We start from the raw sequence: 16,659 nt of genomic DNA on the forward strand, positions 1-16,659 counted from the left end.
AGCATAGCAAAAACAATTCTTATAAACAAAGATCTGTGATATAAGAGGGTTGGCCAAGAATTACATTTTGTTAGGGTAAGACCAAACTTTAGGCTGTGTTTGACAGCCAAGTATTTTTGCAGTATTTCTAGAATATTGTGTTTTTTAGAAACCATAGTTTTGTTAACTACTGTATGGTGTATTTGGCACATAGCTTTAAACCACAATATTTTTTAAAGGCGTCTTGATGTCTTTTTCTAAACCAAAATTATAAAACTGTGGTTTAAAAAAAGTAGAGTATTCATCACCCAAACATTGGAATACTGAGGTTTTACATTACCATGGTTTTAAAAACAGTTTTGCTAACTGAGACTTCGTTATGTCTCAGTGGCTTGTATATTCCTTTGATTTTGCATGGAGATTCATACAAAAAAATTATTTTCAGTTTTTCTTTCTTCTTCGTTCCTAAACAGTATAAGTATTTTTAGAGATTCCAACAAGTGACTACATACGGAGCAAAATAAGTGTATCTATATACATCCGTATGTTGTAGTCCATTTGAAATGTCTAAAAAGACTTATATTTAGGAACGGAGGGAGTATATCGCTTGATTGAGACTTGGTTAAGTCTCAGTCGACTGAGACCTGGACACACCTTTTTAAAAACTTCAAAATTACTTTGCTCCCGAACTTACCCTGAGATTTTACATTACCACGGCTTTAAAAATACTATGCTGCCAAATTAGGCAATCCAGGATTAGCATTCAAAATAAAAAATAAAAAAATTCTATCAACAGGGGGATTGGGTAAATGGGCCAAGCCCGCGGTCTAGCCTTCCTTTTCTACCCGTCGGCCTTGTTCCCAGACTACTTCCCAGAAAAAAAAAGAGAGAGAAATCTGAGTTCGTTTCCGATCAAAACACTGATACTCCAGTAAAAAAAAACCCACTGATACTCACTTTACTGCTCACAATTCTGTCCTTACCGTAGCGCCGCAGTGCGCCGCGCGAACCTCCCCCCCCCCCCCGCGCGCGTCCGCTCCACCGCGCGGGAAAAACGTGAAGCTAATCCATCCAACCCCCATCTCCCAGCACTGTCATTCCCAGCTACCAAATCCCAAACCCTAGCCCCGGCTTCCCGCTCGATCCCGTTCCGATGGGCGGATCTGCTGATCCCGAGGAGCCGGCGCCGACGCCGACGCCGTCCCCGGCGAAGCCGTCGCCCTCGTCGTCCGACGCGAAGCGGCTCAGGCGGTGCGTGCAGTCGCGGCTCCCGTTTGGGTCGGGCAGGCCGGGCGGCGGCGGCGCAGGGGTCGCCCCTCCCGCGCCCGCGGCGGAGGAGGCGGCTGGGAAGGAGGCCGCGGAGGAGCCGGAGAAAGGCAAGAGGAAGGCGAGGCCGCGGAGATCAGCGGCCGCCAGGAAGGTACTACATTGCTAGAATTCGCCCCCGTTTTGGCTGCTGTCTGGTGTTTGCTCGGTAGCTGGACTGCTTTAATTCGCCCGCTGTGTTGAATTGTGGCTTCTCTGTGCTCGCTTCCGTGTTGATAAATAAGTTCCTACTGATTTTCAATTTTTAATAGTTTGGAATGCACATAACTTCTTATACCTTGTTGGGCTGAAGCGACGTTGTATAAGTAGTGGTACAAACAGATCGAGTAGTGACTCTACCACATTAGCATCAATTTGAATATTGTTGAATACCTGTAAATGGTAGTACGAATCTGAACCAATTTTCTGCTCACATTACTACAACATGAGCATGTCAGGTCGGTGTCTATAATAGCTAAATTACAGAATTGAAATTCAAGCTACATCACTTTGATCTGAAACAAATGGGCTGGCATGACGGATTTAAAGCTACGTACATCACTGTACGTGGGTTGGGTTAGTCTGGGATAAGGTTAGCGTTGGACACACATCAAATGTCTAGTCTGATGTAACCTGTAGAGTACCTGGGCTGCTGATCCCAGTCTTGATGTGAACATGGAAATTGGCGTCATTTCCCGTTGCACATCGCACTCTACACAGCAAAGAAATCCACACAGTAGTCATGTTTCATTTGAATGCTGGTTTTCTCTTTCCATTTGCGTTTTGGGGACTATTAGTATCAACTAAAACAGAACATCCGTTTTCCACCCCTAGGTATCAAAGAAGCTTTTACATTGCCCTTCCTTTTATTTGATGACAGGCACTACATATTAAGTACAGAAGATAAGTCTACCCCGCAATCAAGTCTCCTCTCTTTTGCATGCTGTGCCTATGCCTTGCTAATTTTTGTGCTACAAATTTAGCAAGTATCATACCTGAAGGGTTGTAATCTTAGGCTTTTAGTAGCGCTGCCTGTTCCATCAAGAACATTCTTATCAAGTATGTCTCTTCCCATCACCATGCATATGTACTTGTATGGAACTGCCAACTTTCCACATTTCCCAAATCAAACAGAGAAAAAGGGGCGCCTCTAGTACTCCACCTTCTTTGCGGAGTCAAAACAACTGCGCATAACTAAGCTAAATGAATTGAATATGTGGACTCCCTGCTTACTGTTTACTTAAGGAGTGTCCACCCTTTCATTGTGTACCCATTTAATCTTCAAGAGAATAGTTTAGAAAGGATACAGCACAGGTTAGTTCTTTTCTTTCCACCAGTAAATTTTACCGTCCATCTCTGTTGGATGGCTTTGACTAAACTGTCCATGCCATCCAAATTATCTGAAGTGGATAAATTGAATTTGCCAATGTGATAAGCTACCAAACAAAAACATTATAGAGAAGAAAAAAACTCGTAGATGGTCAGTTGCAACCAGTGGCATGCACATGCTCTCAGTTGCAACAATGGGTGATGACTATGTTTACTTTTCGTGTTAGTTCAGATTCTAGATCGGTCGTTTGGTTCAACTTATATGCTATATATTTGATTAATAAGCACATCTGCTGTTCTGTTATCTTTCCTGATATGCAAAATACTGATTTCTTTAATCAACCTTCATGTAGCCATCTTCAAATAAAGAGACAACTGGGTTGGATCCAGGTAGCAAGGATGAAGTTACTTTGGTTGGTATGTCAACCCCATACAATATTCTTGCCATTTCTTCAAGTGTTTCACTGGCCCATTCGTAGTCAAGTTTTCCTTATCTATTTGCTACACTGTGAATGAGAATTGATGAATTTTTGTTTTGTTGGATGTCAGATGAGAGCCCTCAGAAAAAGCAGCGGAAAGGTAGAAATCAAGATGCAGCACGGAAGGCGCCTAATAGAAAGCGCTGCAAGGTGTTGGAATCTCCTGATGGTTAGTCCTCTCTCTCTCTCTCTCTCATCCCTATGCTTACAGTTGGTTAAAAACTTAAAAATCTATGCATCAAATACTAGCACCTCCTTGTATCAAACTACGCCTGTGTATCCTAGTATGGTATGGCTTAGTTTTTCTGAAAATGTACCCTATCCTGTTGATTTTTAACTTCATACCATGGAAGAAAAAAAGGTACCAAGTTCTCAAATGTTGACATATGAGAAAAATGATACACCTATATTGAGTTTGAAAGAGTGGAAAATTTACTCGTTGAGTCGGATAATATTTCAGTTGTTTGCAATATAAATTCTATTTTTTCATAGGCTGTGTCACATAGTGCATACTAACAGTAGCTTAAACGTATTATTCTCTCACAGATTAAGAACACTGTGTGCATTGGTTCTATATCCTCCTGAACAAGTTAGCTAAATATTTATTTACTTGTGATTTTATGTATTTATTGGTTAACATGTACTCTACTCTGACAAAGGTGTAATAATATTTTTTTATTTATGAAGGCCACGTAGGCTGTCAGCAACTGCATAGCAGTCAGACTGAAGCTACCTTACCTGAAGGATCTCCTGTCAAAATTGATATAGATCTGAATAATGTGCCTTCTGAGGCAACACAGCCTAATGCCAACGATGTATTAGACAACGAAGATAAGTCACAGGTGATAGTTGACCTAAGGTCAGAGGCAAAAATAGCTGCACAGGTACGCTCCAGTATCATTGTCTGCATTGCTGAGATATGCTGTGTGCTTCTTGTCTCGTGAGGGCACTTGCTACCATCAAATTTGTTGTGAGTTCATATTTGCAACTGCTTGAATCTCACTTTCTCATCCCAAGAAAGAGGGTAGAGTAAGATGGTACTCATGCAGAACATCTGATACTTTTACGGATTGGTGGTGGTTGTCTTACGATACATTGCAACTCTTATAACGATGACTTGACCCTAAGAAATAATCTCTGTTATGGAAACAAACTGGCCAAAGATATTATTCCAGCCCCTAGTTAGTGAAACTAAGAACGCTTGAACACTAAGGGCATGTTTGGTTCATGCCATAGCATATGCCCTACCAAAATTTGCCAACCATTGGCTAGCGAAAATTGGCTAGAGATTCCTTGACTCTTTGCTGGCCATAAACTTGGTGAGATTTGTGAAGGGAATGTGAGGAGAGTTGGCAAGATTCCATAGGCAACCAAAATTTGGGTAACCAACCAAGTGAAAGCCGCAGAGAGGTAGAGACCTTAGTTGCTCTGTTTATTTCTTGTTGTAATCTGAGCTGTATGGCCATGGTCTTGCTTGTTAGACTTAGACCTTAAAACACTAGCAATTACTTAAGAAATGGTCTTTATCATTGTTAAAGATTGCTGCTGTGCATGCAACAAACCATCTCCTCCTTTCTGGTTGAACGTCCTCATTGACTTGTTGAATAAGGGTTTGTTATCTCAGTATATCTATCACCATATCGGTGATGTGGTTATGGATCCAATATTTGAGGATTTGATTTTTGCAGGTGCACTAGTTTTAGTCGACTTCATGTTTATCGTGCTGTTTTCTTAAAAAGTATATTCTTTGATTTCATTGACAGGAAATCCGGATGTTATCATCTGGAAAGAAATTGCATCCATTTTTTGCTTCCCGGAAAGTAAACAAAGGTGCTGAACAAGATGCATTCAATATCGAGGATACAAATTCCCTTTGTGCTATTGAGAGGGACCCACCACTCTGGCCTGTTCATGTCGTGTACCAATTGGAGGTGTGCCCAGCACATATTTCCATACATCTAGCTGTACAATATCCCATAGTTTGTGGTCTATTTTGATGAGGTTTATTCAATGCGATTGTAACTGTATTCTTATTATTATTTTGACAATGTTCCCTTTCTTGCTCTGCAGACTGCCATACCAATTCATTGGAGTAAATGGCTAATTTGGGAGGGATCTTTTCTTGATACCAGTGCCTCCGATACACTTGAAAATCCTGTCTCATTCTTTGAGGGCTTTGTGAAACCTTTGACAATAGAGTCTAATTCCAAGAGGATGTGCCTAGATCAGTTGGCTGAGCAGAATATTGCAAATCACACAGCTTTGGGAATGGATTTTCCTAGCTTTCCTAAAGAACAAAGTGAAAGCAATCTATCTTCTTTGGATGTGGTATAAGCTATGTTTTCACCTCTTTTATGAAGCATTCAGATGAACCTGCTTTGTGCTTCTATTACTCAACCTGTATAGCCACTAAATTTCTTGTTCCAACCATACACTAATCTAGATTTAATCTTGACCATTTGCATTCCAGATCCATCTTGATGAAGAGAGCTCTCCTCATGATTCTCTTTCCTATAACAAACACCTGGAAAGGATACTGCAAGGAAGGTCAGAAGTCGACCAGAAAGGGTAACAAACACTACTTATATTGTTTGCCTAAATGTACGTAAGACTGTTGGCTTTCTGCTAGCTACCTTGGTTTTGCCTTCATATTGAACTTGGAGATTTTGTAAATCATTTGAACTTAACATCATAGTTTCTTGAGCTAAACGTCATTGGAGATGACTAAGCGCAAAAAGGCAAATCATTTTGTTAATGTCCGCTCAAGTGGTGTCAGTCATCAGGATACTAATTGTTTTTTATATCTGTTATTTTCATGCTCTTTTTCCTTGGCATCTAGGATCTTATTATACTATTTGAGTATTTGAAAGTATATGCGATATACCAAATATCAGTTGTTTATATCTGACGCCCCTTAGGCCTTGTACAATGCAAGGTGCTTAGGGAGGTGCTTCGTAAAATAAATCGAGTTTTTCTTAAGCATCAGTGCTTATTTCTACAGGAGGTGCCTAATTAAGCGTCTACCCTCTACAAATAAGCACCGGTGCTTAAAGAAAAACTGGTCTATTTATCTAAGCACCTACCATAAGCACCTTGCATTGTACAAAGCCTTATACACATTGTTGTAGACACCGAGCAGGCAAGGCTAGTGGTCCACTAGTTGAACTGGTTGTTTTGTTAGTATCAATTTTATTAATTTGGCCTCTTCTTTTAAGGATTAGAGCAACATACTATGGCAAGAAGTTCCAACTAGAGAAATACATATGGTGTCAAAGCGGGGGATCTGAAGGAATCTGTGGATGATGGAAATAAGAGATCAAGTGCGGTTCCAGAAAGATTGTGTTAGATATTGCCTACTTGAACCACTCAGACCCAACGCAGTTACAGCATAAAATCAATCTGCCAAGCTCTAATCTACACGCAAATAAAAAACTGAACCACATTTATGCTAACCTCAAGTAATTCTAAACTACATGCCATCTAAACATCTTGTCTCTTGCTTCTGATAGCAAGCCATTTCTCACAAGCTGACCCAGCATGTCCCGTTTGGTGCAACCGATACTGTGCCAATTTTGTTATGCCGGACGATTGGATCTAGTGGAGGATGACAGTGGCTCATGGGAATGTAAATTCGACGGCAGCAAACAGAAGCAAGTGGTGTGCAAGATGATGAGGATGAAAATGGAGTCTGTGGGGGAGAGAGAGCATGAGATGGATGTAGGGAGGGTCCTTGTTCAGATGTTCAAGACTGGGGTGGGCCAGCTAAGTTGCCCCTCCCATTTTTTGCCAGCTCTGTTGTCTAAGAATAGCTGACTGTCTTGACAAAAACGTGTGGTTCTCTGATTTTAATACACTTTCTGCCTTTAGTTCTGGTTGTACTGCATGTAAAGTCTTGTAAGTGAGCCAGCTGCCTAAGTTGCTGGTTCTGTTTTCCCAGTTTGAACACTGCTCTGTTCTGAATTTTATATTGTGCTGGCTAATTACTCAAAATTGTTAAACCTAAAACTCTGACTAACATAGTCAAACTTTGTGGCTGAATTGTTTTTCTATAAGTGATATATATCATAAAAAAAATCTTATTTCATTGCTGATTCTAGCATTAAAATTGTCATTCAATTACCTTTTAACCAGTAGGCGTTTATCAGTTTTGTTAAGCTAATGTTGCCTGCTAACACTATGGGTGTGAGCTCTCCTGATATCCCATTAGGCATGGACTTTCCATCACTTGCATGAATGCCAAGCAGCTAGATTTTGTCTTTGATATTATTATATCCATTTCCAATTGGCGTCTAATGTCATTGTCCATATGAAGCTGCAAGGTCATTTAGGCTTATACCGTACGCATCATGAAACCTTTTTTGTGAATGGAATCTGAGACAAAGCATGAACACGGTTTAGGTGTGGCTAGTAAGGGTTTATAGCTTTACATATTTCTGAAATATCATATTGACCCCAAAACTATCTATATGCAGAAGTTTGCCGATCCTTCTATGTTTGTGACCCTAATCCCTCACCATCCTTTTATGATAGCCCTATTAATTATTCGTTGCAAGTACCGCTCTTGGAGGTTTGGTTAGTTAGCATATCAAAGTGTAATACCGCATGCTAACCAAGTTGGTTTCTTAAGAACTTATTTACTGACAGAAAATGAGTTGGTTTAACTAGTGTCTTATATCTTGTGATATCTACTGTTACAGCAGCTGTCACCCGGCTTATTACCTGTGGACTGACAAGTACCGGCCTGAAACTGCTGCCCAGGTGAACATGAATTTTATTTTTATATTGACAATTATGCATTGCATTATACCGTTTCCGTTTCTTTCTTGTACTTGATTAGCTTTTTGGGTCAACATGCCTCTTAGGAAACACAAATACTACATTATGTTTATATTTTGTTCTGGGATTTCCACTCTATTTTGGTTGATAGGTCTGTGGAAATATTGAGCATGTAAAGTTTCTCAGTGAATGGCTCAAAGGGTGGGATGAAAGAGGCCACAAGAGCAAGCAAACTGGAGTTGCTAATGAGAGCATCAATGCCAGCTTCTGTCAAGATGAATCTGACACAGATTGTTCAGAAGATGCTTCTGATTATGAAAATGTACTTCTAATTACTGGACCAGTTGGGGTGAGTACCATGCTCAAGAGTACCTGTTGCTATCATTGTACACTGCTTAACATGCTTTTCAGAAATCAATCAATCAATCTGCACTTTATTTTGAAGCTGTTGAGTATTTTCTATAAGTAATACATTTGTGGTGTTGAAATTGCTGTCGGTAAGTAGCATCATCCTAAACGCAGCCACTCCCTCCAAAAGATTGAAATAGGATTACATGCCGCTGACACCAACAGTATAGAGCTTCCCATTTGTTACCACAGGAAACACCTCTTTTTAAAATATTAAAACAATGTAATGGCAACTTATATCCAGTTAGTAACTTAGTTTGAACTGGAAAGGCTTACATATGATGCTATTCATCAGAACTCTAAAAAATAAGGTTGAGCCCTGTAGGTTGTTCAGCTACTAATTTTGTCCTAGCAATTGGTATTGTCTGTATTCATTTAACTGGGCACAGAGGTGTACAAACATAAATTTGCAGTCTATTGATTCTGTTACTATGTTCTAATTTATATTTTTCAATCGTCCCTTCCACAAATTGTATACTTGCATTGTTATGCCCTTATGTCTATATATAGACATACAGCCTAGATGTAGTCTGATCTCTTTGTTCTTACTCCCAGTGTGGAAAATCAGCCGCAGTTTTTGCTTGTGCGAGAGAACATGGGTTCAATGTAATTGAGGTATATTTTTCTGCAGCTTTTCTTTTTAGAAACAACTCCGCTTCCTGTACTTTTTCTTAAAAGTGTGAATTTATAGGTAAATACATCTGATATGAGAAATGGGGCGTATGTAAAGCAAAAGTTTGAGGAAGCAACTAAATCACATGGCCTTGAAAAGTGGTATGTCCAATTTCTTCTCCGTGTTCTCACTTTTTGATGAGGAAAATAAAAATAAAATCATATGTCAAATCTGTTTGGCTACTAGATACTTCTACTCTAGTCTAGTACTACCTCCGTTTGAACTAAAACCATGTCACTTATTTTGGGACAGAGGGAGTATTTCTTTTCTTTTCTAAACCCTAGCTACTGTCTTCTAGAGTCTTCTAGCTATGAGTAGAATGGTGAATCTTAAGTAATGTTTCTAGAGTGTTCTAGCATAAGTGGAAGTGAGATGTCAAGGCTTCCCAAAGCCCTATAAATAGAGGTCCTCACCTCTAGTTTGTAACCAGACTATGTACCCTACTACCTATATAGAACTTGGTGTCCTTATCTAAGATCTTGGACTAGATCTTGTGCTCTAAGAGTTTTGGATTGAACTCCTGCTGCCCTATCTCTGCCTCTAGAGTAATATCTAGCACAGCATGTTGAAGTTGTTCCTAAAACACTTGTGCTGTACACATCGTAGCAGCAACCTTGTGCTGCTTCTCCACAACCTTGTGCTGCTTCACTTTTCCTGTTTATGATGGACAATAGTTGTCTAATTGATTTGGCATTCCTTTATTACGAGCTCTACTCTTTTCATGATGCAACTTATCATGCACCTTAGTCCACGGGGGAAATACTGGACTGTGATGACTTGAAGTGGGACCTTAGGGGTGTTATGAAGAATAGCAACTTGTATTTCCATGAGGCCATAGGCCAGTATATATACACGTACAGGTGGAGTAAATATGCAGGAAACCCCTTATACAGTGGGGTATGAGCTAGTATATGTGAAGTATATACATCTCTTGAGAAGGAGAAAAATGAGACCATAGGCCTGAATGACCTTTTTGTTCTTTCTTGTTCCTTAAGAGATGATCCAATTTGCCATACCTCATATATACAGATAGGCCCTAACAATATACTATAAGAGGTGATATTGCTATCTACCGCATCCAAATTGCCTACTACTACTAACTCAAAGAATTGTCGAGCAACAACGAAATCTGCTGCTATAGGAATTATGGTATTAGGGCACATGCAAAGACCAATGAGAACTTGCTTATAATCATATGAAGTTCTGCTCATTATTTTTTGGCAAGCACCAAGTTGGCATGTAGTCAAATGCAGTTTAAATGCCAACCTAAGCATCAACGATTACGAGTCGAACGACTAGTCTATGAGTCGCAAACTGGCTGTCGACTCGGTTTCTCGTGTAGACTACTTGTACGAGTCGAGCCAGTCATCGACTAGTCGACGACTAGTCCAGACTAGTCGACATGTTCGAGTCGAACGACTCAAAAAACTGGGGGAGTATAAATACGATGCCTCATCCCGCGGGAGACCTAATCCTTTCTTTCCCCTCCTCACCTGGACGCGCCGCCGGCTGCTGGACGCGCCTGTCGAGCCCTCCTCGCGCCGCCGGCCGCTGGACGCCCGCCGCCGCGGATCTGAAGCTCCACCGTTGCCGGCCCCACGTCGCGGATCTGAAGCTCCACCATCGCCTTCGTCTTGCGCCCCTCCTGCTCCTTCGTCTCGCGCCCCTCCTCGCGCCGCCGGCCTCTCGTGCTCTTCTCCTCTTCAGGCAGGTGAGCCTCAGTGCTGCTCTGCCTCGCTGCTGGACTGCTGGTGCTGCTCTGCCTTGCCCTCCTTTCTCCTCTTTCTTCTTGGCTTGCCGCTGCTGTTGCTCTGCTCCGCTGCTGGACTGCTGGTGCTGCTCTGCTTGCTGTTGGTGCTGCTCTGCTCGCAGATAGACTGCTGGTGCTGCTGTGCTTGCTGCTAGTTGCTGGTGCTGCTCTGCCTCAGTGACTCCACTTTGCTTGTTTCAATTGTATACTGTACTTGTATACTTATATAGTGTAATACTACATACTACTACTAGGTATTATTAGTTATGTACTGTAAGTTCAGTGCTACAGTACCATGTCGACTAGTCTCGCACTAGTCTATGAGTCTCAACCTTGGAACGACTCGTCGACTCTTCGACTCGTAAACGTTGCTAAGCATTCTTGTCTAAACCTTTATAGGCCTGCCTTTTTAGAGTGTACGTACATCAATTATCTTTTTGTCTCCCATACAGGTCACAAGAGGAGGTCACCACTCCACCAAGAATCGATTCTTTAGATCCAGCTTTAGAGACACCTGATAGGACTGAATACAAGCATTCAGTATCCTGCTCTACAAGAAAAGCATCTAACGATGATGAACATATGCTACCTGTAAAATGCTACTCAAGTTCAAAGCTGAGTGATGAAGCCCCTAAACAAGTTATTAACAAGACACTTATCCTATTTGAGGATGTGGATACTGTCTTTGATGAGGATCGTGGATTTATTTCGACCATACTTAAGATTGCAGAGACTACAAGATGGCCAATTATACTGACCAGCAACAGTGAGCCTTTTTGCCTTCAGGATTTTGCATTTCTCTATTCATCTTTTACAGTCTCATTTGATGTTATATGCTAAAGTGCTTGTTATTCATTACACTTGTTTTGTGAAGAGAAGGATCCAGCTTTGCCTCATCTCTTGGATCAGCTAGTTTTGGATTTCAAATACCCATCATCCGGAGAGCTACTTTCACATGTTGGCATGGTAAAGAATTATTTTGTGGATGAAAACTTATGTCACTTGTCCGACTTGAAAGTTGACTATATCCTAACTCTGCGCAGATCTGTAAATCTGAGGGAGTGGACGTCACTGCTCCTCAATTGAAGTATTTGATCAATGCTTGTTTAGGGGATATTAGGAGGACAACAATGCTTTTGCAATTTTGGTATCAAGGCAAGCAGGAATACACAGGTTGAGTACTTTGGTGTGCTTTTGCTGTCCCATACTTGCAAAATTTGAGCCCAAGTGATATACTATAGCTTAAAATGCTGTCTTTTTTATCTTATTCCCTGAAGTGTGACTGGCTAGCTGTGTGATTCGTATATTATGGCATAATATGTTTGTTTCTGTAATTGTGTGACCACTGTTAGACTTGCTGTTATGAGCATGGACTGTTAGACACTTAGACATCTCATATCATTTAGTTGGAACGTTACCTGGTAGTCAATAATGTTAGTTGCATAATTATAGGATTCCTTGTTTTGTAACAAGTTTATTAGTGGTCAAACCTACACATGACTTATTTCATGTTCTCTTATTGACCCCTAAGTAATAACTTAAAGGTTACCAATCTGATCTAACTCTAATCTTTATGTTTTTCCTATTTAAGTAATGTTCCATATCTGTTTGAATATTACATAATCCTGTACTCGTGCACATAACACACCCATGCTGTGAGAAATGTTGTTCTGGTTCTTTTTTTGCGTGGTGTCTTTGTTTAATTGGTAGTTTTTCGCTGAAGATTTTGCATTTAAATGTTGTATTCAATGTAGAAATGCTCAGCATATCATTTTAGCTATTCTAATCTATTTTCTATTTTCTATTTTCAGAGAGGTCAAACAAATGCTTGTCTGTTCCTTTTTCACTTGACTTGGATGCAGTACATTCTACCGTGCCAAGAATGTTGCCTTGGGACTTCCCCTGTAAATTATCAGAAACAGTGTGCTTAGAGATAGAAAAAACAATCCATTTAGCTGAAGAAAAGAAAAGGCAGATGGAATTATCAGAGTTTGAAGCCTTGGAGTTACAAATAATAGCACCTCTGACCAAGGGAAGAAGTGCAGTTAAAACAAGAAAGATTAAAAAATCCAAGTTAAAGCATGGCCACACTACTGAATGTAATGATATTTCACCTTGTAAGAATGATCTTGATGATTTTGATGATGCTCCAGATACCTCTCTTCTGTCTGATCAACAAAAAGCAAGAAAGAAGCATGGTGTAGTGTTATTATCTGAGTCCGATGATGATCAAGCGGATGCATATATTGCCAAAGATGCCAGATTTACTGTGCCAGAAGGTGATTTATTCCCACAACCTCCAGAAGTGCCCCATATACATGGGCAAGGAATCTCAAATCAGTTTTGTTTTCCAAGCGAATCAAGGGAGACTTTTGAAATAACTAATTCTTTCCAAAACCAGTTCGAGAGCAACTTGGTTGGGTCCATTTCACAAATATGTGATACTTTTATGTCACAAGGCGTGTCGTGTGTGCCTGAGTCATCCCTCGCAGTTGGAGGTGTTTCTGCATCTGTTAGCAGCGATGACCTTTTATCAAGTATGGTGTTCAATGGCTTGTCTACCTTTAATAATGATGGTGTTTGCACTACGCCTATGACGGCACTAGAAGACAGCAACCATGCGAGGAATCTAATGTCTGGATCGCAGAAATGCATGGAAGATGTGGTTGGTGAGACATGTGAAGCTTATGCAGAATCATTTGGCAGGAATGAACAGGAAAGTTGTTCAACTACGGGGTATCAACTGATGGATGAATGCAGTCGAGCTGATAGCATTTGGCTGCTTTCTGGCAAAAAGACTAGCGACTCTTGCAAGGTTGAACGTGTACAAGATACTTGGAACAGGCTACGTCGTTGCTGTCCTGTACTTCCCTGTGAGACCAATCACAATAGAACTGCTTCTGGAGCTTTGAAGCTTGCTTCCCGTGTGTCTGATTTAATATCGGAATCAGATCTTATGCTCACCCGCTGCTACCCTCTTACCAATGTAAGTACTCTTATTGTTGGTTTCTTGGCGATTCATGTTTGTGCAATATGGTCTTGAACCCTTGGATGTATTTTTTTATAAATTTGTGCAGGACATTTTGGATCCATCTTCATCCCCGAGTGCTGAGCCTGATGACCTCTCCTGGTACGATAAGCAGCTTGAGATGGGATCTGTCTATGCGCAGCATGCTCTTTGCGTTTTCTCAAGGGACTTCCAAGATAAGGAGGATGGTTCCATTGATTTGTCACAAGAGTTGTTGTTTGCCAGTACAACTGCCACATCTCTTGGTAAACTTATTAGTTCAGGAATCAACAGTGATGATGGATATGGGAACATTTCCCACATGAAAAATCCAACAAGCTGTATTTCTAAGGGGAGGTAAGCATCGCATTTCCCATGTACATTTGTTGCATTTTAACATATCTTGGAGTTCTCATGGTATTACAGTTTAATTTTTATCCATTTATGCATTTAATTTAGAGTATATTCTAGAAAACATTGGGGGTCCTAGTGACCATAATGCTGTGCCATAGGGTCATTTGATTTCCTAAACACAACAAAAACTAACCAATTCCCACCTGGGCTAATGTTCTAGCCCACAACTCCACATGCAACGCTGCTTCTGTACTGTTGGCCAATCGACCTTGCATGCTGAACATCAACAACACTGCTCATCTACCAGAATTGTAGGTGGGAAGAAATTGAAGGCATGTTGAGTAGATTATTTTAGGGGTCAACTGCTCATACGTCATGATAAACATTTCAGCTATATTTCCATATGTCAACACAATATAGAGTTTTCCACTGGTGCATAAACAATGCACAACTGATGGAAATGCTAGTGATGTTTTGGTGGGTGACATATGTGCATATCTTGGAATACTAGTCAGCATGCATTTATGGTAATAATGCCACTTTTCGTTGAACCAACATGCTATATTTTGCACCAATGAGTATTATGTGCACATGGCACTTTCACGTGATAGTGATTTTGACCATAATTGAAAATTCTTGTTAGCCTTGTTCTATTGCAACTTCAACAGTGGTTGCGAGCCTTTCCCATGTTCAGAACTTTCTTAAATAATGGATTTCATATAGGTTGTACTTGTTACTCAATAAATTTGACTGAGTGGAATATTATCTTGCTAAATGAATCTTTTCCAAGACTGGTATATCAATTTGCTTATAGTCTATGTATGTACCAATGGAGCATCCATTGAGACACTGAACCTGCAATTAACTGTGCAGGGAGCAACTAGTTCATCTTTGTGACGCACTGCTTCCAGTAGTTCCTTCCAAGCTATCTCTATCACTGAGAGGACCCGCTTTTGTTGATTATTTATCTTCGACTTGTCAGATTTCGCAGTTAGAAAACTTGCGACTTACTGACAGTGAAGTTGCAAACAAGCAAAGAAGGTAGTCCCTGTATTTCAGTTCTATAATTTTTTTCTTTCATGCACCAAGTATGATGCCGAACATATGTTCTTTTGTGTCAAGGCAATATAACCAAGCCAAACATTGCCAGCATCATCTTTTCTCTAAAATTGCCGTAGCACCTTAGCTGGTCATATTTTTACTCTGGAATTCTGTATTTGCACCATGTAACGTTCTTACTTTAAAAACGATTTTGGTCGCAATCTGGTTAAACGTTTGCAAAATTGGATACCTTATGTGGACCAGCATGCTTCTCTCCATTACTCTGAAATAGGGTGTTACCCATATCAGTTCAATTGAGTGTTTGAGGTATGGATAGTGGCCTGCTGCTTGATTAGAGTTAGGGAATTTCACCTGATCTCATTTACATTAGAAAGGAATGTCTTGGCGCAAATCCATGGTACGCCCTATTGTCCATGTGCTCTGTAATCCCTTAAACCAACTGTTAGCATGAACATCATGTGCCATTTGCATTATCAGGGTTCAAAATTTCAGGAAGACGGTACCAACGAACACTGACTGCTGCTCTTTGTGTGCTGCAGGTGTCGTCAGTCAAGACATTACTTAAGTTCTGCTGCACTTTCGATGTCACCTGAAGGCATCGAATTGTTAGCACAAAGCAGCCGTTTTGGTGATAGGCGCGAGAAGTTTATAGACCAGACGATTGCCTAGAAGTATAGAGTTAATATGGTTTGGATGAGAGGCGGCAGAGTATTTCTGCTATAGCTTGATTAGAGTTGGCTGAGGCGACCCATTTTTACTCACAGCTCATATCTGTAGTAGCTCAGTGGTAAGTTATGGTCCATGATTGGGCAATGCTGATGTTTCCAGACATCCACTGTGTATTCTTGTATAATGTAAATGCATGTTGTCATCTTAACTTATAGTGTGGTGTAGCTGATGATTCTAACAAGTTTATACATGTTCATCCAAAAAAAACTAGTTCGCTCAGGTGCCTGTTTTTTTCTATCATTCTCACAATGGTGATGCGCACAGTACATTCAGAGATTGGAAAGAGTTTGAACTAGTATTCAGCTATTTCGAGATCTAGCTCTACAAATACAATCAGATATCAAACTTGCTTGGTCTCGTTTTTGCTATAGCTCTTTGGTGGAATGCGCGATGTTCACATGTCAGTTCTGTTCATGGACAGGCTGGTTCCAACCCGGCCAAAACAGGCACCACGCCGCTAGTAAAATGTCTTCCGTTGCCATGACCATTGACAAAGCACCACTCTTGTTAGGCACTTGTCTCCTTGCCTTGTGTTGGCGAGGCTGTGGCTGGAGATGGCGGCCATGGTATCTCCGGTGAGGTCGCTGGTAGATTAAAGACTTGATTGTATTTTTAGTTCTTTTATGAGGCCTTGAATGTAAAACTAGAGGGCTTGCTTGTAAGTTTCCTTTTAACTTGGGTCATGATGCAACATTTTTTTTTGAGAAACACCTGTAATTTTATTCACGCTCATAACAATTATAGGCACATTGATTTGGATCTAAAATCCAAAAAAATATAAAGTAACTCCTATGACTAAGAAATACAA

At 40.5% G+C, this 16,659-nt stretch overlaps 1 protein-coding gene across 2 annotated transcripts; it reads left to right on the forward strand.

The window, feature by feature from the left end:
• Window positions 1–902: 902 nt before the first annotated feature.
• LOC109775148 (uncharacterized) lies at window positions 903–16,086 on the forward strand. Of its 2 annotated transcripts, none has more exons than XM_020333906.4 (18): window positions 903–1,399; window positions 2,967–3,030; window positions 3,163–3,261; window positions 3,780–3,976; window positions 4,856–5,023; window positions 5,163–5,420; window positions 5,563–5,660; window positions 7,790–7,850; window positions 8,020–8,217; window positions 8,832–8,891; window positions 8,968–9,050; window positions 11,152–11,465; window positions 11,574–11,665; window positions 11,743–11,872; window positions 12,511–13,685; window positions 13,777–14,063; window positions 14,934–15,101; window positions 15,662–16,086. In XM_020333906.4, exons 1-18 carry the CDS (start codon window positions 1,133–1,135, stop codon window positions 15,789–15,791), a joined length of 3,849 nt encoding a protein of 1,282 aa, XP_020189495.1. In that variant the 5' UTR covers window positions 903–1,132; the 3' UTR covers window positions 15,792–16,086. The 2 variants fall into 2 exon arrangements, with proteins under 2 accessions (XP_020189495.1, XP_020189497.1); XM_020333908.4 differs by having other exon boundaries at window positions 7,793–7,850.
• Window positions 16,087–16,659: the final 573 nt, after the last annotated feature.

This window comes from Aegilops tauschii, chromosome 4, assembly GCF_002575655.3.
Source record: "Aegilops tauschii subsp. strangulata cultivar AL8/78 chromosome 4, Aet v6.0, whole genome shotgun sequence".
In the NCBI taxonomy this organism is placed as follows: domain Eukaryota; kingdom Viridiplantae; phylum Streptophyta; class Magnoliopsida; order Poales; family Poaceae; genus Aegilops; species Aegilops tauschii.